The sequence below is a fragment of the Lynx rufus genome, unplaced genomic scaffold, assembly GCF_022079265.1.
Source record: "Lynx rufus isolate CCGP_SWC_20201006 ecotype Redwood Valley unplaced genomic scaffold, mLynRuf1.p SCAF_14, whole genome shotgun sequence".
Lineage (NCBI taxonomy): Eukaryota > Metazoa > Chordata > Mammalia > Carnivora > Felidae > Lynx > Lynx rufus.
Window position 1 is genome coordinate 6,724,456 of NW_025814828.1, and position 23,258 is coordinate 6,747,713.

At 49.9% G+C, this 23,258-nt stretch overlaps 1 protein-coding gene across 1 annotated transcript in view; it reads left to right on the plus strand.

The window, feature by feature from the left end:
• The window catches only part of SHROOM2 (shroom family member 2), a 154,195-nt gene that overhangs the window by 50,806 nt on the left and 80,131 nt on the right, over positions 1–23,258 (plus strand). Inside the window, exon 2 of the mRNA XM_047076353.1 lies at positions 22,586–22,737. Coding sequence (XP_046932309.1) covers positions 22,586–22,737 — 152 coding nt within the window. The remainder of the gene's footprint in view (positions 1–22,585; positions 22,738–23,258) is intronic.

Below are 23,258 nucleotides of genomic sequence, written 5' to 3' on the forward strand. Positions count from 1 at the left end.
GTGTGTGTTTGCATCTCTGGGGAAAGCTGGAAATTTAAGTTCTTTCTTCAGTCCCTGGCATCCAGCCTGTGAGTTTTCAACAGTGGATGATGTAGTCCTATTATCTGCCTTATCCCGCCCCCCGCATGCGATTTAAAACAATCCAGAAAGTATTTTCAAAGCTCTGAGAATGTACCTCTTGGGCTTTGCAGATTACTTGTTTTAAGAGGAAAGGAAAGCCTGTTATAATATGGCTGTTTCTTGGGGTGTCTGGGTGGCTCAGTTGGTTAAGCACCTGACTGACTCTTGATTTCAGTTCAGGTCATGATCTCACAGTTGGTGAGTTCGAGCCCCACTTCAGGCTCTGTGCTGACAGTACAGAGTCTGCTTCAGATCTCTCTCTCCCTCTCTTCTCTGCCTCTCCTCTGCTTGCGCTCTCTGTCTTCCAAAATAAATAAACATTAACATTTTTCTTTAAATATGTGGATGTCAGGGCATCTGGATGGTTTACTCAGTTAAGCATCTGACTTTGCATTCAGGTCATGCTCTCATGTTTCATGGGTTCGAGACCAGTGTCAGGCTCTGTGCTGATGGCTCACAACCTGGAGCCTGCTTTGGATCCTGTGTCACCCCTCCCCCCTGCCCCTCACTTGCTTGTACTCTGTCTCTCTCTCAAAAATAAACATTAAAAAAATTTTTTTAAATGTGGGTGTTTCTTGGGCACCTTAACCCTAACCCTAACCTGGTACCACCAGTTCATAAAGGAGCCCCCTCAGTCCTTCCTTGGTTGGTGGGGGGGGGGGCCGGGGGCGGCGGGGATCGATGATCCCGTGGAAGGTCAGGATGTCCCCATTCCCCTGCCAGGACTCCGAACGGCAGACGGCCAGTAGAGGAGCTGCTGTGGCTTCTTGGCAAAGCCCAGGTCTCATTCTGGAACCTTTAAGTCGCTGTGGCAGAAGGTCTTTGCTCCCATCTTGGTCATACCCTTTTCCTTTTGGTAAAAGGAAGATGTATCCTTTCCCAGGGCTGTCCCAGCAGAGATGCAAACAGGTTGCTTAAACAGGTTTATTGTCTCTCAGTTCTGGAAGCTGGAGGCCAGGTGTCAAGGTGTCAGTGGCCGTCCTGCCCTGAAGGTTCCTGGGGACAATCCTTCCTTGGTTACGGATGCATCCCTCCAGTTGCAGCCTCTGTCTTCGCGTGGTCTTCTCTCCTGGGTGTCTGTGTCCAAATTTCCCTCTCGTAAGGACGTCAGCCATTGGATTAGAGCCCACTCTCGTCTAGTATGATCTCCTCTTAAATCGAGTCCATCTGCAAAGATCCTGAATCGAAATAAACTCACATCCCCAATTCCTGGAACTAGGACTTGGGCATCTGTCTTTGGGGCACACAGTTCAGCCCATAAAAGAGAGCGAGGGGCGCCTGGGTGGCTTAGCCCGTCAAGCATCTGGCCCGTGATTTCCACTCAGGTCATGATCTCTTGGATTATGCGTTTGAGCCCCCCCCCTCCTCTCCCCCTCCCCCACGCCCTTGTCGGGCACTGCGCTGACAGTGTGGAGCCTGTGTGGTACTATCTCTCCCTCTCTCTCTGCCCCTACCCCCATCAAAATAAATAAATAAACTTAAAAATACGATACAACTTGGTTTTGAGTTATAATCTACATATAGAACACTGTTCACATTGTAAGCATAGGCACTGATGAACTTTCACATAGTATGCCCCACTTGTAACCCAGATGAAGGAATGGAAGAAACCGGTGTCTTTTTGTCTTTGCCTTTGCCTTTGTCTTTGTCTTTCTTTTCTTTTCTTTTTTCTTTTCTCTTCTTTTCTTTTCTTATACCTTTTTTTTATACCTTTTTTTTAAGGTATACACCTTAAGGAAAGCCTCCCCTCTTACCCCAGGCTCTTTAGTTTGGTTTGTGCTTTTAATTCTTGTATGTTGCTGACACTTCTGGCTGGGTATACTGTAATAAAACCTCTGATGATAGGGGTTAGGAAGAAATTCCTGCGATGCTTGCGTCTCAGGTGTATCTTTAGTTTTTACTTAGGGAACCCTCATATTGAACAAGTACACGTTTTGACCACAGTGGCTTCCTAAGAACTCTATTGTAAAGAATACATATAGGGGCACCTGGGTGGTGGCTCAGTCAGTCAGTGTACGACTTGGACTCACGGTTCCTGAGTTCGAGCCCCACGTCGGGCTCTGTGCTGATAGCTTAGAGCCTGGAGCCTGCTTCGGATTCTGTGTCTCCCTTTTCTGCCCCTCCCCAGCCTGTACTCTGTCTCTCTCTCTCTCTCTCTCTCTCTCTCTCTCTCTGAAAAATAAACATTTAAAAAAAAATTTTTTTAATGAACTCTAAGCAAGGAGGGATGGCCATTTTTTGTTTTTTAAAGTTGAGAGTGAGAGAGGGCGGAGAGAGGCGGAGAGAGAGAATCCCCAAGCAGTCTCCACACTGTCAGCACAGGGTCTGACGGGGAACTTGAGCTCATGATCCATGAGATCGTGACCTGAGCTGAAGGTCGGATGCTGAAGTTGGATGCTTAACCCACTGAGCCACCCAGGCGCCCCAAGGACCCCTCTTTAAATGAGAGCAAGAACATTGTTGACTTTTGTCACTTAGGTTTTAAATTTTTTTTTTTTCAAATCACAGGCTGTTCACTCTTTTATAAAGAGAAAAAGTGGCATTTCTGTCTTATGTCCTACATGTCAAATACAGTGAAAAGAACCTCTGCCTGTTGTGTAAAATATTTTAGCTGTATTTGGAATCGGTCACTGTTCCTAAGCTGACTTTGTTTTCCAGATCCTTGGGTAGAATTTGTTTTATAGTCTGTCATGGGAGATAGCTGCTTCCCTGCTCTTTTGAACAGTGATTGTAAAATCCCAAGGAGTCCCGCATCAGTCCTAACAGACAAATACACACTTTACATCAAATTTTCCCCTAAAAGGACTGGATAAAGCACAAGAGACAGAATGACATCAGGCTGCAGCTAGCCTAAAAAATGACTTTGCTGAGAGCTTTGCCATGTTGTGTTAAGCCACCGAGACCCTGGAAGAGGTGGTGACTCCCTCTATCCTCAACGTACACAACCTGGAGGTGTGTTGGGGCTCCTACCTCTGTGCCTTGCCTCTGCACACTTTTACGTATGGTAAACTAAGCGTGTAAAATTAACTCAGTGTCTTTAGTTAACTGGTGAGTAATTCAATCTTTAACTTGGGAAAAACTGGAAGTGGGCTATGAAGCATATTTTTTTTAATGTTTATTTAAATGTTTTTATTTGTTTTTGAGAGAGCGTGAGTCGGGGAGAGGCAGAGAGAGAGGGAGAGACAGAATCCAAAGCAGGCTCCAGGCTCTGAGCTGTCAGCACAGAGTCCGATGCGGGCTCGAACTCATGAACTGTGAGATCATGACCTGAGGCCAAGTTGGACACTTAATGTATTGAGCCACTCAGGCACCCCAGCATATTCTAACGTCTAGTAAAAGATTGTACGCCCCCCTCCCCAAACCACAACCAAAAGGTCTGAATTTAGGGCTCCTTGAGTGGCTGGCTCAGTCAGTTGAGCGTCCAACTTCAGCTCAGGTTCTCACAGTTCTCACAGTTCAGATCTCACAGTTCGTGGGTTCGAGCCCCATGTCAGGCTTTGCACCAACAGCATGGAGCCTGCTTTGGAATCTCTATGCCCCCTCTCTCTGCCCTTCCCCCTGCTCATGCTCTTCCTCCCTCCCTCCCTCCTTCCCACTCTCTCTCAAACATAAACATTAAATAAACAAAGAGGTTTAAAAAAAAAAAAAGCTCTGAATTTGCTCTGTCTTGGCTGAAGCTGTGGCCACTACTGTGCCAGGAGAATTAAGTTCTTTTATTTTGAGTCTCTTTTTTTTCTTAAGACTTTAGAATGTTTCCATATTTGCTCCCAAAGCTATGAATGAACTTGGGAGAAACAAACAACATTAAGCGTTGAAGGTTTTGCCTGGACAAGTTGGCCACTGGAAAAAGTCAGCGAAGAGTTTTCTGATTTCTATGCAATCTCATTAGGACTGGAGTAGCTTAAATCTCCAGTGTTTTTCTTTTTCATGACTGAGAAGGGTTCCAAATTAGATAATAGTTTGGCTAACTTTGGTTTGATGCTAACTTCAGTTCACTGTGGATAAATAATATTACTCATGAGCTGAGGAATGTGTTTAGTGTAATAAAAACTTGCTTTCATGTAGTCTCATTTATATTTAAACAATTAGATTTTGTACGTATCAACCCTGCTTCCATCCATGGTTTTTAGTTTTTTCTTTTATGGGTTTTTTGTTTTGTTTTTTTTGGTTTTTCTGGTTTTTTGTTTGTTTGGTTTTTTTTACAGTGGTTTATACCATTAGTCTTTGCCATCAAAGAGTACAGGCATTAGACAAACAGAAATGTGATGACTCCTCATAGCTGCTGGATTTTTTTTTTCTTTAGGGTATGTGCAGTTTGTCTTACTCTTTTTTTAATATAATATTTTGTTTAATGTTTATTTTTGAGAGCGAGAGAACAAAGCTGGGGCGGGGGTGGGAGTTGCACAGAGAGAGAGAGACAGAATCCAGAGCAGGCTCCGTGCTATCGGCCAAAGTCGAATGCTTACCTGACTGAGGCACCCAGGTGCCCCTTCAATACAAACATCAGTAAGCAAGACATGTAGGTTTTCTTAGCCTGTTTCTCAGACATGATAAATTATGTGTCTCAAAATAAATAACATTTTAAAACATTTATTTATTTAATTTTATTTCATTTAATTTAATTTTATTTCATTTCATTTCATTTCATTTCATTTCATTTCATTTCATTTCATTTCATTTCATTTCAGTATGTTGAGAGGGATCACATACTTGCAGGGCAGGGACAGACAGAGAATCCCAAGCAGGCTCCACACTGTCAGTGCAGAGCCCAACGTGGGGCTCGAACTCTTGAACCATGAGATAGTGACTTGAGCCAAAACCAAGAGTCAGAAACTTAACTGACTGAACCACCCAGCCACCTTGCTCTGGACACTTAAAGAATCTTGACTCATTTGAAGGCACCCATGTCTTCTGGCCGGATTGTTCTGGTTTTCTGAGGACCTCGCCGCAGGCACGTCACGGCAGCATGGGCGACCTAGGCCGTTGAGTGTGCTGCCCGAACACCCAGCTCTGGTGCGTGGCCGGCTCCCACCCGTGGCTGACCACCTCCTGGGCCCCGAGACTCTTCGGGGCTCTCTCTGCTGTCTGCACGGTAGCTATAGCATCTGCGGGCCCGTGTGCTCTTTCTCGGGGGCCCCAGATGTGTCTGCTTCTGGTGCAGCCTCACAGGGCGCCTGGGCGCCTCGGTCGGTCAAGCGCCTGACTCCTGATTTCGGCTCGGGTCCTGATCTGTTCATGGTTCGTGAGCTCAAGCCCTACATCAGGCTTTGCACTGACAGCATGCAGCCTACTTGGGATCCTCTCTCTCCCTCTCTCTCTGCTCCTCCCCGCCTCTCGGTCTGTCCCTCTCTCTCTCTCTCTCAAATAAACAACAAAAAAACCCTGATGCAGCCTCCAGCTGACGCCTGCTTCCGTCCCCTGTGCCAGGACCACCGCACAGCCACCCTCCCTGCAGGCGAACATGGCCGTCCCCTCGTGGCGATTCCTACTGTGGGGAGAGCAGGGCTTCTGGCCTCCAGAGACTGATGCTCACCAGTGGTGGGAGGGTATCGCCCTGGAAGATACAGTCGGGCCTGGAGAACTCAGTGCTTGACTAGAGTGCTGAGGGAGCCCACATGACAGGGGAGGAGGGGACATGCGGGTAGGGATAGTGGCAGAATGCTGGGTGAAGGGACATGAGGAAGACCGCCTGGGGGGTAGGGTTCCCGCGTGCTGCCGTGGCTTCTGACACAGGAGAAGAGGCGTATATGACAGAGGAGGACCAGAGGTGCGTGTGTGGTTACGTGTATGTGACCTTCTGATAATGATTTTTTTTCTCACCTCATTTAAAAATTTGTTTTGATGTTTTATTTTTTTATTTTTTGAGAGCGAAAGCATGAGTGGGGGAGGGACAGAGAGAGAGGGAAACAGAATCCAAAGCAGGCTCCAGGCTCTGAGCTGTCAGCACAGGTCCCGACGCGGTGCTCGAACTCACGAACCATGTGATCATGACCTGAACCGAAGTCGGACGCTCAACCGGCTGAGCCACCCAGGTGCCCCTCACTCACCTCCCTTTTAAAAGCCAAGGATTGCCAGCCTTTGAGGTCCTAGGGAAATTATCGATAAAAATCCAGATGGTCAGATTTAGGAGAATTAAAAGAAAAAAAAAAAAAAGGCCTGCTCCCACTGAGTGCTGATTTCACTTCCACGAGCGGCATCTTTTGTACACGTGGCCCCTTCTCGACCTTATGAGCACTTGCTGTGCAAGTCAGGGCTTCGTGTTCTTCCCGCAGGGCTCAGCGAGGCCCTGTGGGCTGGACCTTTGACATCTGCCTTTGTCTCTTCCGGCTAATGTAACAACAATACCACAGACTGGGCAGCTCATAAACAAATAGTTATTTCTCGCAGTTCTGGAGGCCAGAAGTCCAAGTTCAACGTGGTGGCAGATAGGGTGTCTGGAGAGAGCCCTCTTCCCTCTGTATAGACAGCTGTCTTTCCACGGTGTCCTCCCATGAGGGAAGGGGTGACGGAGCTTGTGGGGTGTCTAGTAGAAGAGCACTAAGCCCAGTCCCGAGGGTTGCACCCTCATGACCCGATCCCGCCTGGGAGCGTCCCACCGGGCATCAGGGCTCAACATGTGAGTTTGGGGAGGACACAAACATTCATTCACCGCCAACATCACTGAAAAAAGAGTTTTTCAAGCAGAAAGACAGCCCTTGTGATGGAGGAGATCATCCATATTTTACCCAGCACAAAAAGCGAAGGCTTTAAGGGAGCTCTGAGTTTACCCAAAGGAAAGGTGAACGTAACTTTGGCCACGTTCCCTCTGAGCAGCGCGTCTCTTGGGTCGCACAGGGGCGGCGTTATCTGAAGGGACAAGCGCTGTTTCTTTGAAATGGCAGTAGGCTGGGAACGTCCATTAAAAATAAACAGCCGTGTGTTCTGAAAAGCCAGGGACACTTTGTTCTAATGTCCAGCGGTTCCTTTTCCTGTTTCGTGATTGCCTATCAGCTCTTGGAGATTGCTTTTCTACTTTGAAAACTGAAAACCTAAGTAATTCCAGTCATCTCTGTTTAACCGGCACTTAATGTTCCCACCATTTGTTTCCAGAAGCTCTGAGAGAGGGGCGCCTGGATGGCTCGTCCGACTCAATTTTAGCTCAGGTCATGATCTCACAGTTCATGGGTTCGAGCCCCACATCAGGCTCTGTGCTGACATTGTATAGCCTGCTTGGGATTCTCTCTCTCTCTCTGTCTCTTTCTCTCTCTCTCTCTGTCTCTTTCTTTCTCTCTGTCTCTTTCTTTCTCTCTCTCTCTCTCTGCCCCCTCCCTCTGTGCTCTCTCTGGCTCTCTCAATAAACTTTAAATAAATTAATAAATTAGAATATACATGCATGCATACATACATATATGCTTGGGGTGGTTTTGTCCCAACCAGTCTTGAGATTTCTAAGACTGACTTGAAAGACCAGGACTGGGGACACCTGGGTTAAGCACCCAACTTCAGAGTCCTTGTGATTCGCCGTCTATGATTTGGAGCCCCGTGTCGGGCTCTGTGCCGACAGTTTGGAGCTTGGAGCCTGCTTTGGATTCTGTGTCTCCCTCTCTCTGCCCCTCCTCTGCTCATGCTGTCTCTGTGGCTCAAAAATGAATAAATGTTAAAAAAAAAAAAAAAAGGACTGTAGTGGGGTTTTCGTCCCACGGTCCTTAGGATGAAGGCAGGGCTTGAGACAAAAACCTGGCCATCTTCACTGGTTCCCTTCCTCTGTTCGCCCCTTCCACAGTGTTGCCTCCTGCCTTGCAGCAGACATTGGTATAGGAGGGACTAGCAAAGATGCCACCTGGGCTTTGTTCTCAAAGACGGGCTAGTCCCGCCACGGGGCTAGAAGCAGAGGCAGAGGACCATCAACGGGGTTCATTGCAGTGGTTGGCGGTGCGGCCCGGGTGTCGGAGAGGCCAGGAGGAGGGCCGCCAGTCCCGCGGCGGAGGCAGGAGGAGGCTTGTGTGGCGTCCAACGGGAGCGAGCCAGGTACAGTGCGTGCATGTCCATGATGGGGGCGGTGGCCTGAATGGAGGGGACCTGGCCAGCAAAGCCCGCAGACAAGAAAGACCATTTTCTGTGGGGACAAAGAACAAAGGCTTCTTAGTTGCGGGTGTGTGATGTTGGGACAGGACCCGTGGTGCCCAGAACAACAAGGCCTGCTTTGCATGGTAATGATGGGCCTCATTAAACACGGTGGCTCCACCTGGCCCGATGGGCCTTGTGCGCGGCTGCCAGTGACCAGAGAGCCTGTCCCTGTGAGGCTGTCTGCTTCTCACCACGGTGGATGGGGTTTGCGGGGCAGGCGTGAAAATGGGATTTAGGCGGTGTCTTGCTTTTTGTGCGGATGTTCACGAGAGCTGGCCTGGTTGTCCCGGATACTTAATCCTTTCTCTAGAACAGTGGCTCTGAACTAAGGGTGATTTTTTGGGGGGTCCCCTAGGGGACATTCGGTAATATCTGGAGACATTTTTAGTTGTTACAAATTGGGGTGACGGATGGTCCTGGCATCTAGTAGGTGGAGAGCAGGGATACTGCTAGTAAACATTTTGCGCCCAGCACGACCCCCCACAACAAAGAATTACCCAGCCCCAGTCTCAGAGGTAGAGAAGTGTGACGTGATATTCCACCGTGAGCCGTCCCATAGTTTACTTTTTGGACATCTGGGTTGTTCTGGGGTCTTAGGTGTCATTGATGATGCTGGTGTGGACATTGTGGTATGGGCCCGTTGGGTAATGTACAGTCACACTGATGAGGTATAGGTTATGCAGTGTGGTTTCCCACGTGGTCACATTGATCCCACGTGGTCACATCCATGTAGCCTACAGGACTTGCAGGCATTGAAGCAGCCCACGTGTCCACTGACAGGTGAAAGAATAAAGAAGGGGCACCTGGGTGGCTGTCGGTTGAGCGACCGACCGACTTTGGCTCAGGTCATGGTCTCACGGTTCGTGAGTTCGAGCCCCGCATTGGGCTCTCCGCTGACTGCACAGAGCTTGATTGGGATTCTCTTTCCCTCCCTCTCTCTCGTCGCCCCTCCCCCGCTTGTGCACGCTCTCTCTCTCTGTCTCTCTCTTTCTTAAAAATAAACATTGAGAAAAAATAAAGACAAGGCATATATGTACAGGGAATATTATTGAGCTTTAAAAGGGAAGGCTGCTATGCATGATGTGCTGTGGCATGGATGGACCTTGAGAGCTATAACCAGGCGAAAGGACAAATACCGTATGATTCCACTTATGTAAGGTGTCTAGAGCAGTCGGGTTCCTGGAAAGAAAGAAGAATGGTGATTGCTGGGGGCTGGCGAGAAGGGGACTGGGGCATTGTTCGGATATAGGGTCAGTTGTACAGGATGAAGTTTTAGAGATGGGGTATACACGATGTGTTTATACTTAACGCTACTGAACTGTGCACTTTAAACACAGGGTTTTTTAAATTTTTAATTTAATTTTAATTGAGAGAGAACCAGTGGGGGAGGGGCAGAGAGAGAGGATAGAGGATTCGAAGCACCCTCCATGCTGATAGCAGACACCCAGACACAGGGCTTGACTCATCAACCGTGAGATCATGACCTGAGCTGAAGTCTAACACTTAAGCAGCTGAGCCACCCAGGCGCTCCGCGCCTTAAACACAGTTAAGAGAGTAGATTGTGGCGCATGTGTTTAAGCACCGTCGAAGAGCTGCAGGTGACCCCGTTTTCCTTTCAGGCACCCTGTGCTCCTGTGCAGGTCACCGAGCAACTGTGCACCCTGGGGCACACCCTCCTTTTCCTGCCTGAGGGCGCTAGGGGGCGACAGGGAACGTAGGTGTTGGGAGCCGCACAGATGATGAAGACATATTAAAGGAACTAGAGCTCATGGAATTGTGGGAGAATGTCCTCAGGGGGCATGTTGGGCAGCAGGAAGGCCTCTGACAACCCATGTCCACCCGGCTTGGGAAGACTGAGGGAGGCAGGCCCCTCGGTGTGGCCAGGCATCCCCCTGGCGGGCCACTGGTCTCGCGGCCCCAGTGTGGAGCAGTGGCCTGTGAAGACGTCCTGGGGCCTCCTGGGCCCCTCTGCAGCCATCCCTTGCTGACTGGGACCTTGTAGAGACCTTGTCACCAGTAGAGAATAGTGCTGCTGTATCGCTTCTGCCTCCCATAGTTGGGCAGGTTCATTCTAATGCAGAACCATACAGAGACGGAGATTCTGGAAAATGTAGTTCCCATTTTAACCAAGAGGACCCACTACTGACGCCTAAGTTGGAAACACCTTTTACTTATTGAATCCGTTCAAAGGGCCACCTGGGGAAATTCGTGTTCCTTTTTTTCCCTTTGCTTGACTGCAAATCTGTGGTATTTAAGCCACAAGTATTTTCAAGTATTTGTATCTTGAGAATTTATCATGTAAATCATGCTTTTTTAAAAGGGGGAACTGTGGTCTGGTTTCTACATAATCCGCTTAGGCTAAATTTTTGTAAAATATCATTTATATACTGTGGCTTTGTCTACTTAAGTTTTCTGTGATGCTATTATAGCTAAATAATGGAAAAAGGAAACTTTAAGTTAGGTTTAAACAATAGCATCTAGGATAACTGAGCTTTGGGATTTTTTTTTTTTTTTCTTTTTCAAACAGCCTCAGGAAAGGACTTAGAAACTATTGTACCTAAATAAATAGCTTGGAGCATTGTAAATGAAGCATTCTCCCTTACCACTTCAGCCTTATTTCCTAGTGTTAAAATCAAGAATGGGGGGTGCCTGGGTGGCTCAGTCAGTTGAGCTTGGGACTCTTGATTTCAGCTCAGGTCATGATCTCAAGGTTTGTGGGTTCAAGCCCCACGTTGGATTCTGCACTAACAGTGCAGAGCCTGCTTGGGATTCTGTCTCCCTCTCTCTCCGCTCCTCCCCCACCCATGTTTTCTCTCACTCGCTCTCAAAATAAATAAATAAACACTTAAAAAAAAAATCAAGAATAGAATCATTAGGTCACTGAAGCCTAGCCAGGTAGTTCCACTTGTTACACCAACAAATGGTAAGTGAAATAATTTGTGAATATGCTTGTGTAATACTTTAGAGTTTACAAAATATTTTTTTAGGTGACAAAACAGACAAAAATGAGTGACTTTAAGTTGACTAGTTAAGTAAATGGAGGAGTCAAGGCTTTTTTTTTTTTTTTTTTTTTTTTTTTTTTGAGAGAGAGCAGGAAAAGCGGAGAAGGGCAGAGGGAGAAAGAGAGAATCCCAAGCAGGCTCTGCGCTGTCAGTGCGGAGCGCGATGTGGGTCTCAAACTCACAAACCACAAGATTATGACCTGAGCCAAAATCAAGAGTGAGACGCTTAACCACTGAGCCACCCAGGCGCCCCTAAACGTTTTATTTTTTTAAGTAATCTCTACACCCAGTGTGGGGCTCGAACTCACAATCCTGAGAGCAAGAGTCCCACACTCCCACCTCTTTTAATCCTTCGCTGATGCTCATCATCTCCTTGCTCCCTAGCCGGCCCGTAGTATAATTTTGCTGCTTGGGCCCCGCGGGTGTCTGTTACTGCACTTGCCACGGGGAATTTATATCTGTCAGTGTCCGGAGAGGAGACAAACCGTTCAGTAATTTGGACAGGAAATGCTTCATATAAAGCAGGATTCGGCAGACCGGCGACATACAACACAGCGTTCTTTGTCTTGTCGGTTGCACAGAGTCGAGCGCTGGCTGTAGGCTGCGAGGCCCACGAAGCCTAAACTGAAACACTGCTCGCCGTGCGGCTCTTTACAGAAAGGTTTGCCCCCCCCCAAAAAATTATTACCTCTTAACGGATAATTACTCGAGTTGACAAGTAAAGAGGACTGTAAATGCAGAACCGCGGCTGTGAGGCGCAGCCATCACCCCCGGGGCTGAGGCGGGTGAGCGAAGGAAGAAGACCTTAGAGGTAGCCCACCCCTCCCGCCGGGAGTCAGGCCTCTGTGGGGGCGCGTGTGACCGCGTACCCCCGGCAGGGGCGAAACTCAAGGAGTCGCAGAGCAGCAGGGAGCGGGGCAAGGGTGCTGCCGGAGCCGGCTGGCGTGCCGGTGGAGAAGCCTCTGGGGAAGGCACTGGGGTGACGCTGCTAAAACTCGCCGAGAAGCCGCCCCCGCCCCCCAGCGTATCCGCAGAAGGTGCCCGGAAGCTACCGTGTTGCTGGGCACGCCAGGTGACTGCCACGCGCGGGGACTGCCGCGCCCATTAATGTGGCCAGCGTGACTACTATGCCACGTGACTGGCGAGCCACGTGACTGCCATGCTCACGTGAGCACCGCGCCCTTTGACGCCTTCGCGTGACTGCCACGCCCATCGCTGTCATGCTCACGTGACTGCCACGCCCACATGACTGGCGCGCGGTCATACCTGCCACACCCATGTGACTGCTGTGACCCCGTGACTGACGCATCGCTGACTGCCACGCCCATAACTGGGCACGTGACGACCCCATCCACATGATTGCCACGCCCATGTGACTTGCGTGTGGGCATAATGGCCACACCCACATGAAAGCCATGCCCCCAAACGGTCATGCTCACGTGACTGTCACACTCACGTGACTGGAGGGTGGACTTAAAGGCCTCGCCCATGTGATTCCCTTGCCCATTAAGGGTTAGGTCCCTTTGACGCCCTGCCCATGTGACTGGCACGCCCATAGCTACTGTGCTCATGTGACTGCTGTGCTCATGTGACTGCTGTGCCCACGTGACTCAATGCCCACGTGACTGGCGGGTCGGCCTAATGGCCACATGACTGTTATGCCCACGTGACTGCCACGTCCATTAACATGTGTCAAGCCATGCCCACATGACTGCCTTACCTCTTGACTGCCGCGCCCATTAACTGTGGAGTCCCTGTGACTGCCACACCCGTGAACTAATGAGCCCATGTGACTATCACATTCATGTGACTGCCTGACCTGTCCACGTGAGTGCTGTGCTCATTAACGGTCACGTCGGTCTGATGTGACTGGCACACCCATTAACTGCTGAGTCCAAATTACTGCCATGCCCGCGTGACTGCCATGCCCATTAACTGCCTCACCCACGTGACTTTTGCTCCTCCAATGACTTCCATGCTCCCGTGACTGCCGCACCTGTTAGCTTCTACGTCCGCGTGATGCCGCACCCACGTGACTGCCGCCCCCATAACTACCATGCTCACGTGACTGCCACGCCCACGTGACTGACGTGTCCCTCGACTGCCACACCCCTTCGCTGTCACGCCAAGCTACTGCCTTGCCCATTAACTGCCGTGCTCGCCTGACTGCCACACCCACGTGACTGCTGTGTCCATCAGCTGCCTTGTCATCGTGACGTCCACTCCCGTGTGATGGTCGCGCCCATTGACTGCCTTGCCCACGTGACCCTAGTTCACGTGACGCCAAGCCCCCAGTGAGTGCCACGTCCACGTGACTGCCACGCTGAATCACGGCGCCACGCCCACGTCTCCGCCTTGTCCGCGTGACGACGTGCCCACGTGATTTTTCATGGCCACGTCAGTGTGGCACCTCGTGAGTGCCATGCCCACGTGCCGGCCTCTCCCACGTGACTGGTGCACCCACGTGATGGCCGCATCCACCTGATGCCGTGCCCACGTGACTGCCGCCTCAGGGGAGCAGGTATAGAGGAAGGCAGGCCGCAAGTGGAAAGGGTGACGGAGTCCCCTTCTGGTGTCCCTCCCGTGCCCTCTGCTGACGGTCCTTACTGGTGCCTGCGGCAAGGAGAAGCGGGCACAGGGCCCCTCTGCGGGATCTTCAGGGGAGGCCGCGGAGGGCAGAGCTAGAGCCGAGGCGGCACGTTGCTAACCGGCAACGTGAGAGCCGGAAGTCTTCGTGCCCCTTCTGGCCTGAACCCTCCCTGACACCTGACGGTGTTTAGAAGATGCTCCTTGGATGTGGCTTTCCGGAAGCCGTCCCTTACGTGCGTAGGCCTCTGTTCCTGGGACGCAGGGACGATGTGGTGATGAGGACTTTGCAGAGCCCTCCTGTCCCGGACCTTGGCCCCGTAGAGAGGAGGCCCTCGCTCGGGCCTCATCCGGCCGCAGGCGGGCAGCCGGGCCCGGGCTCGGGAGGAGCGCTTCTCCTTTGGCTCCTGGCGCGGCTGGCCTGGCTTCTGCGCTGTACTCCCGACCGCCTGATGCGGAGCCCCTCCTCTGCCGATTGTGCTTGAGCCGTCCTCCACATTTCGGTTTCCGTCTCTGGCTGTCCGGTGCAGCCTCCAGATCTTGTCCTCCTCTTCCGTGACGCTTTTGTTGGCCACATTCCCCCTCCGCGCACGAGCTCGTCACCCAGGCGTGTCTTCCTTTTATATATCTCGTCGGCCGGGGTCTGGTCTGGCGGTTAGTTAACCTGCCTTGGTCCCGTTGTGCAGGCCACATTTGCCTTTCTTTTTATGGGGTCTCACGTGACCAGCTCTCCTTTTAGGGAGGCTGAAAGGAACGTGTTAGAATAGTCAGAGCGAGCCGTCGCGTTCTTAAATGCCTCAGCGTAAACACCAACTCGCTCACCGGGAGACCAAAGCCCAGGAGGTGGGTTGTGGTTTCTTTTGTTAGTTTTAGGGGGGCATCGTTTTGTCTTTTCTCTTGCTTTTTGATTTTGGTTGTCAACCATGAGGGAAAAAAAGAGGTGTTTTTTTTTCTTTCCACAATTGAGATTTCGTTGGTGGTTTGGTGATCCGTACACAGACATTTCATTTTGTCTAGATTGTTTTGAAGTTTATTTATTTATTTTGAGAAAGAGAGAGAGAGAGCATCCCAAGTAGGCTCCGCAGTGTCAGCACAGAACCGGACATGGGGCTTGAAATCACAAATAGTGAGATCGTAACCTGAGCTGAAATCAAGAGTCGGACGCTTAACCGACTGAGCCACCCAGATGCCCCTCATTTTGTACAGTTTTTAACACAGATACCAAAGACCTAAAAAGATGTAGTCTGCCACTCTTATGTAAACCGTTATTCCGGTGACTTTACAGCTTGAAATGTGGAGGCAGATTTTCCTTAGGAAGAGAGAAGTATCAGTATCTTGTGTGTCGATAATCTGTTCAATCACAGTGCTCCCCACCTCATTCACAATTCACAATTTAACATCCTAAACACGACTTGTTCAAACTTCCAGGTTTTTCACGGCACACGACCAACGTGTTTAGGGAAACTGGGCTAGCACGCTCAGGAACTGAGCGCACCGAGATCAGGGAATGGTTTTCTTTAGGAATTGTGGGGAGAGAGGTAACTTTCAGTGTTCGAGACACACGAAATACACGACCGTGCCTCCAGATTGCCACGTAGCATGCTTTGTACTGTCGGCTGTAAAAACTGCTCGCCTGACCCGTGGACTGTTAAGCTGACCCAGACAGCCAGAGCCTCCTGGGATTCCATATCTTGCTCTTTCCTGGTTGTACTAAAAAATACATAACCAGCGAATGATTTTGCCTCTTAAAAAAAAAAAAGTTACACTTAACTCGGATGAGGTGAGATTCTCTCCTTCAAAATATTCCCAGACTTAGTAAAAAGCTTACATTTCCAAAATAGCGATGAAACTCCCCTCTGGATTCTGTAAGGAGACAGGGCCCACCAGTAAGACGTGGCGTGTGATCTTAGGCTGGGCTGGGCTTCCTTCACCTCTGCTTCTCCAGAGGCTGGGCTCTCCTGAAGCTTTCGTTCCTCTGTTTCCTCAGGTAGATCTGTAGTTTCTTGGTCAGTCCCTTCAGCCTGTTTTCCCATTTGTTTGCCCTTTTTTTGTTTGTTTGTTTGAAGAGGTTTTGCTCCATTTCCACTTTTGCTGGTGCAGGTTTTAGCTGACAACTTGCGTGTCTCCTCTGGGGCTCCCTCACCGCCCCTGCACCTGAGTTGACCTTTCTCTCGGGCATCTTGGCCGTGGAGAGGGTGCCGGTCGGTCCCGAGATGCCGAAGAGCCTTCTAGAAGCTGGGCTGCCTGGCTTGTGTGGCTTCTCTCGTCACAGGGGGCCGGCAATTATTGCTTGTTCGAGTCTCCAACACGTTTAGGTGGAAGTTTCCAGTTTTCAATGGGCTTGTCTGTTACCAGAGATACACATTCAGGTTGTTTCACTACTTGATACTTCCCCTGGATGAGTCAGGTTTCCTTTCCGAAGCTTTTTGGTTCTGGGAGAATGAGTAAAATACTGAAATTAAGCAGCCTGAAGCGGTGACATCAGGGGCTGACATCAGGGATTGCCCCGTCTAACAACAGGCATTGCTTTGTCATGCAGTTCCTGTTGTCTGGACCATTCTTGAGGTAGAACTGATAAGTTGCACGTGTGATTCATGGCCTTTGAAATAGGATATTAGACTCCGTGTCGTTTTCCTCCTTTCATTTTGATCTCTGGCCATCGTGATTTTCTGGATCACTCGAGCACAACACCTCCGCACCACTGGCTTCTTTCCTTTGGCCCATTGTGTCCATCTGTGACGACATCGTGAGGTCTTCCCTCACAGCGTCTAGAGTCCTTGCCCACGTTCCTGTTCTCTGCCCTGTGTCGTTTTGAGCCCTCGTTTCTGTCCAGCGCCAAGATGGAGGTGAGGATCTTCGTCATCGCCACCTTGTTCTTAGGCAGAAATTCATTTCACGTGTTGTGCCTGCGAGGTTCATCTTCCACAAATACTTGCGTGAATACTATCATTTCCCTACTTCCATGCCTGCTTTCTCTGCGCCTTCACTGCCTACGGGATATTGTCCCAGATTCTGATTCAAGGTCAAGTTCCTAATCTTCTCCCTTCTGCCCTTATCTTCAAACGCCCTCTTGTGAGAGCTTTACACCCTGCCAGGCTGACATTCCTGTGACACGCCTGGGCTTCCCGCCCGTGCCCCTGTCTTCACGTCAAGACCCGACTTTGGCATGTCCTCCCCGAAACATGCACTTCCTTTCAAGTTGTGTTCATGGCCCTTCCCATTTGTGAAACTGCATTTCCGCCCCCGAGACGGAGGTGAACGTTGCCCCTCGTGCTGCCCCCTGCATTGGACGCGATTCCTTTCAGCGTATGTCTGGTCCACTCCCAGACCCGATTCTTTTGCCTCTGTGGGTCTTCATTCCCGATCATCTGTAACGTCCGTTCCAAGAAGTATGAAAACTTTGTTCCAAAATGACTCTCGGGCGTTTAGGTGACTCAGTCGGTTCAGTGTCTGACTTTGGCTCAGGTCGTGATTGCACGGTTTGTGGGTTCGAGCCCTGTGTCAGGCTCTGACCTGCCAGCATAGAGCCTGCTTTGGATTCTCTGCCTCTCTCTCTCTCTCTGTGACCCTTCCCCGTTGATGCTCGCCCGCTTGCTCTCAAAATAAATAAATGATAAAAAATGAAGGCTTGCGTTAACTGTTTCTCCCCACTGCTGTTTCCAGACAACATATTCCTATAAGAAGAGTAAGGCCTTCTTTACGTCACGGGACATCTCACTTCATTGGGACGGTGAGCGTGGGTTTGCCGTACGGAATGCCAGTTAGTGACTCGGGTGGGATATGTGGACTGGCGCGGGCGCTCGGGACTCCCGTTCTGTACGTGTGAAGTGCGTGCCACGTGGGCCCGCATCGTGGGCACGGCAGGGTTTGTCTCTGCCCGCCTTCCGTTGTGCGGGGGACTCTTCTGGGTTGGAGCAGGTGACCTTGGCCGGAACTGCCCTGCTGGTGGCTCCCACCCTCTGTACACGTAGGTGGTCGCCCCTACTGGTTAACAGTGCCAAGCACGGTCCTTTGTAGCGTGTGGCCCTGGGGACGGAATGCCCATCAGCGTTGGGTTTGGATACACTGTCACGTGCGGGCAGGCAGAGTCCTTATCCTGTGCGGGTAGCACCGACTTCAGGTTTGTTCTTCGCCAAGTTGAAGCCTAATTAATCCCACCTGCTGTGAGATGTTTGGGGGGTGGTATAGAATGCAGGTTTTCAAAGCTGCTTTTTCTTTTCCAGCTTCTTCCCCCAAGAGCACAATAAATATCAAAGAGAAACTTTGTCTTGGGGAGGAAGCCAAGGGCGGGGGTGCAGGGGGGAGGGTAAAGCCCCAGCTACTTTATCTCCCAAACCCAGACCGATTTTTTTTTCTGGGAAGTGTAGGTGGAGTGCGTTAGGGCGAGGCTGAAGGAGGCTTTGGAATGCAGTCTTCCTTTATAGAGGGGAAACTGGAGAAGTCTTTACGGATGAGAGGAAGTAACATGGTGTTCCTCTCCGTGGCGAAGCCGGAGGACATGACGGGGCTTCACGGGAGTCTCGCACAACTTGTCCATAGAAGGGTTTGTGGGGATGACGCGGAGAAACCCACCAAGTGGTAGCTGAGCCAGACACCGGTGACGTGTCCCCTCCAGGGCCTGCTGCCTTCACAACTGTCCTGAGACCCTGCAGGTCATTAGTCACGGTGCTTTTGCCTAAAGACGTTCTCTTTCACTGCAATTCAAAGGGAATCACTGTAGGGAGGACGCTTATGTTCACTCTTATCATGGCGTCAGGATCTTTTCTTGTAGATACAGAAGAATGTGTGACTTTTAGTAAGCTAAATGTGTCTGACACAAAACTCACCATTTTAACCCCTTTAGAATGTGTGATTCAGGGGCGCCTGGGTGGCTCAGTCCATTAAGTGACGACTCCTGGCTTCAGCTCAGGTCATGATCTCATGGTTCGCGTGTTTGAGTCCCGTGTTGGGCTCTGCACTGTCAGTGCAGAGCCGGCTTGGGTTTCTCTCTCTTCCTTTAAATAAATAAATAAACTTAAAAAAACTTGTATGTTCTGTGGCTTCCTCATGGTGCCTGGCCCTTGTGTGTTGTGATGAGTCTCCAAAAAGCGCATCCTTCAAGGCTGCACCAAATGCCATGGGCTCTGTGAAAATGTTCCTGGAGGGTCCATCCACACCATAGAGGGCAAGCCGACTTCTCACTCGTCTGGTACTTCATTTATCTGTCCCTGTATCTCTACACTGCAACTCAAAGCACCGTCTCCTCTCCTGGGAGCTTGTTAAGGATGGTCTTAGAGACGCAGAAGTTCAGGCCCCACCCAGGACCTGCTGAATCAGATCTGCATTTAAAAAACATTTTTTTTAAGTTTTATTTATCTGTTTTGAGAGAGAGGGCATGAGCAGAAGAGGGGCAGAGACGGGGGGGAGGGGAGAGAGGGAGAGAGACAGAATCCCAACCAGGCTCCACACTGCCAGTGCAGAGCCTGATGCAGGGCTCAAACTCACAAACTGTGGGATCACGACATGAGCTGAAATCAGGAGTTGGATGCTTAACTGACTGAGCCACCCAGCCACCCCCAGATCTGCATTTTAAACCCCGGGAGACTTGTGTGCACATTACAGGTTGAGAAGCATTGGCCTCTAAGCCTAGAAATGTCTTCGAGGCGGGAACTACATCTTGCAAGACCCACTGTCCAGTATCTAGCGGTTTTTGTGCATAGTACTTGCTCTGTAGATGCTTACTGAAAGAATAAGTACAAACTCTGCACGCAGATGGCTTTTTTTGCACTCATGCCACCAAAGCATTTACCTAATGGAATTCAGGCAATAGTTCGCTGGGTACAGACCCAAGTTACCATCTGCATGTGTTCTGTATTCTAGATTTTGCCCTCCAGATTGTGTACTTAGCGCCAAGAGGAGAGAGAGAGAGGAGATGAAACTGACCCAGGCACGCCTTGAAGGCCGCCTTGAGGGCCTGCAGCGTCTGGGTCCCCGTTTTGGGGGACAGGTGCTGGTCTTGACCCCAGCCACCACAGTGCTGCGGGCTCTGGTAGTGACCCCAGCCGGAGCGTTGGTCAGCTTCCCCTGGGGGCTTTCCCCGCACGGGCAGGGTCGCCGGCCGTCCTCGTCAGTGTGAACTTCGGTGGTGGAGGCTCTGCTGCGATGCTCACCCTTTCTCCTTTATCTCCTGTGGTTTACCTGGTGCCCTCTTTCACCAGCGCTCTAATTGTTGGGGATCCAGGGTTCCATCTCTGTGGTTATCTGCCCGTGACTCTGTCTTCTGTCCGGGCAGCCTCCTTCAGTCTCCCCAGCCCCCTGGTTTTGTTTTTTTTTTAAGTTTTATTTATTTCTGAGAGAGAGTGAGTGTGTATGCACAAGCCAGGGAGGGGCAGAGAGAGAGAGAGAGACAAACAGAATGGAAGCAGGCTCCAGGCTCTGAGCAGTCAGTACAGAGCCCGACACGGGGCTTGAACCCATGAACCACAAGATCGTGACCTGAGCTGAAGTTGGACACTTGACCTACTGAGCCACCCAGGCACCCTGCCCCTCAAATCTTTAAATATCTTCTGCTTGGGGTCACTCCATGGGTGGGCCACCTTTCCCTGGATGCTCTTCTCCCACAGCCAGCTGCCCACGGACCCTCCACCTGGACAGCCCCTTGGCCTCTCGCACAGGACGTGTCAAAAACCTAAGCTCTCCACTGAATGTCACCTGCACCTTGACTGTACCTGGCTGAACGTGTAATCTTGGGCAGGTGGAAATTTATTTACAACGTGTCCGTTACTGTGTTGGGATAAAATTGTCTAGACTTTTGAAACCAGTTATTAACAAAAATACGAAGCCATCCATTCGGTTAAGAAGTGGCCGTTTACTTGCATTGATGGTGTTGACTTACAATGAATAATTGCTTGGTTAACCTGAGAGTTCAAACGTCGTCCTTAGATTTAAGCGGAGATTTGAGGCAACTATCATTCACTTGCAGAACTGAGGCATGTAAGTTGCTTAGTACCCAGTTTTTTAACCCGGAGGAAAGATGTACTGCTCTACTGCTTTGTGAGGGCTTTGTAAGTAACTGTTAGGTTGGCCACGGCAAACAGTCAGGCAGTGACCTTTCAGACCGTACACAGATAGTCTCACAAACGTTAACTTTGTTCACCGGTTTTCCTAGCAGTTTGTAAAGATAATTGCTTTTTGGTATAAAACTGGGGTTGGCAAACTGTTTTGTAACAAGCCAAGTAGTAAATACTCTTGGCTTTGTGGGCCAGGCGACTCATTGCTGTCCTGTAGCCATATGTAAGCAAGTGGGTGTGGTTCTATTGCAGTAATATTTTATTTACAAAAAAGGCGGGGGGGGGCGCATCTGGCTGGATTTCGCTCATGGGCCATAGTTTGCCAAGCACTAGTAGAGAAAGCAGACAGGGTTAATTGCTGCTGAGATTATTATTACTGTATAGAAAAAAACTAGGTTTAGTATTTAAAGACCAAGATTTCTCAGGGGCGCCTGGGTGGCTCAGTTGGTTAAGTATCTGGCTCTTGATTTTGTCTCAGGTCATGATCTCTTGGTTCATGAGTTTGAGCCCTGAGTGGAGCTCTGTGCTGACATCATAAAGCCAGCTTGGGATTCTTTCTTCCTCTCTCTGCCTCTCCCCTGAGTGGGCACTCTCTTTTTCTCTCTCTTAAAATAAATAAACGTTTTTAAAAATGCCACATGTTGCAGAATTCTTTTTATTTGTTTAAATGTTTAATTTTTAAAATTTATTTATTATGAGAGAAAGAAAGAGAGAGAGCACAAGTGGGGGAGGAACAAAGAAAGAGGGAGAGAGAAGCCCAAGCAGGCTCCATGCTGCCTGTGTGGAGCCTGACACAGGGCTCGATCTCATGAACCATGAGATCATGACCTGAGCCAAAATCAAGAGTTGGATGCTTAACCGGCTGAACCACACAGGCGCCCCATTGTTCATTTATTTTGAGAGAGAGAGAGAGAGAGAGAGAGAGAGTGCAGGGGAGGGGCAGAGAGACAGGGAGAGAGAGAATTCCAAGCCGACTCCACATTGTCAGCACAGACCCCAATGGAGGGCTCTATCCCACAAACCGTGAGATCATGACCTGAGTCAAAATCAAGAGTCAGACGCTTAACCACCTGAAACGCCCAGGCGCCCCTGTAGGATCCTTTTTCTGTGAGCTATCCAGCAAGGGCAAATGCATAGAGACAGGAGGTGGGTTAGTGGTGGCCAGGGCTGGAGGGGATCAGGAGGTGACTGCTCACGGCTACCAGGTTTCTTCTGGGTTTAGGACGTGATGGTTCCACAGTTCTGTGAATATACTAAAAAGTCATTCACTTGTATATTTATGTGAGTGAGTTTTGTGGTATTTGAACTCTCTCTCAGTAAAGCAGTTACAAGAATCTAGGTCTGGGATTAATGTATGAGAAATAGTACATAATAAAAATAACCCATCATTATTGTTTGGATAAAGGATTTCCAGAAAAGGGCCCTGTATCTTTAGATCCACCGTTTTGGGTCGTGCGTGTTCCGGAGCGCATGCGCTCTTTCCTGTTCCCTCGGTGAAGGTAGCCCAGGTCCGCGCAGAGGCAAGCGCTGGGTGAGAGATGTGTCCCTCATCCGTCAAATAGGAATCCGCGCAGCCTCAGGGCCTAGATGGGGTCCTGGCCGATCCCAGAGCCAGTCATAGAGCTGTGGGCGGCACACGTCACAGGCACGTTGCTCCTGGCTGACTTCTGGGGACTTGCTTTGCTTGTTTGGAGGCTCATGGCACGTGCGTCTTTGTTGCAGATTGAAGAAGGAAGTAAAGCTGCGGCAGTGGACAAGTTACTGGCCGGGGACGAGATCGTCGGCATCAACGACATTGGTCTCTCAGGGTTTAGACAGGAGGCGATTTGCCTGGTGAAGGGCTCTCATAAAACCCTGAAGCTGGTAGTGAAAAGGTAAGACCCACCCTTCGTGCCATTTTCACAAACGGAAGTGAGTAAAATAGCAAAAGGTGAAGCCAGGTCTGCTGATCTGTATCACTGCAAGCAAATCCCGGTTTGGACTTAAGGGGTGTGTGTGTGTGTGCGTGTGTGTGTGTGTGTGTGCGTGTGTGTGTGCGCGCGCGGGCCCGCGCGCGCGCATGACCATAAAATTCTACTCCTTGGCCAAAGGTGAATCCAGCGTCCAAAACTTAAAAGATGCCTTCTTCTAGTACTATGTATTGTTTATTTGATACATTAAGTGAATTTGAATGCTTTTTTCTTTTCTTTTTTTGATTTAAAATCAAGTTAGTTAACGTACAGTGTGGTCTTGGTTTCAGGAGTAGAACCCAGGGATTCATCGCTTACATATGACACCCAGTGCTCATCCCAACAAGTGTCCTCTTAATGCCCATCACCCATTTTCACCACCCCAGTCAACCCTCAGTTTGTTCTCTGTATTTAAGAGTCTCTTACGGTTTGCCTCCCTTTCTGTT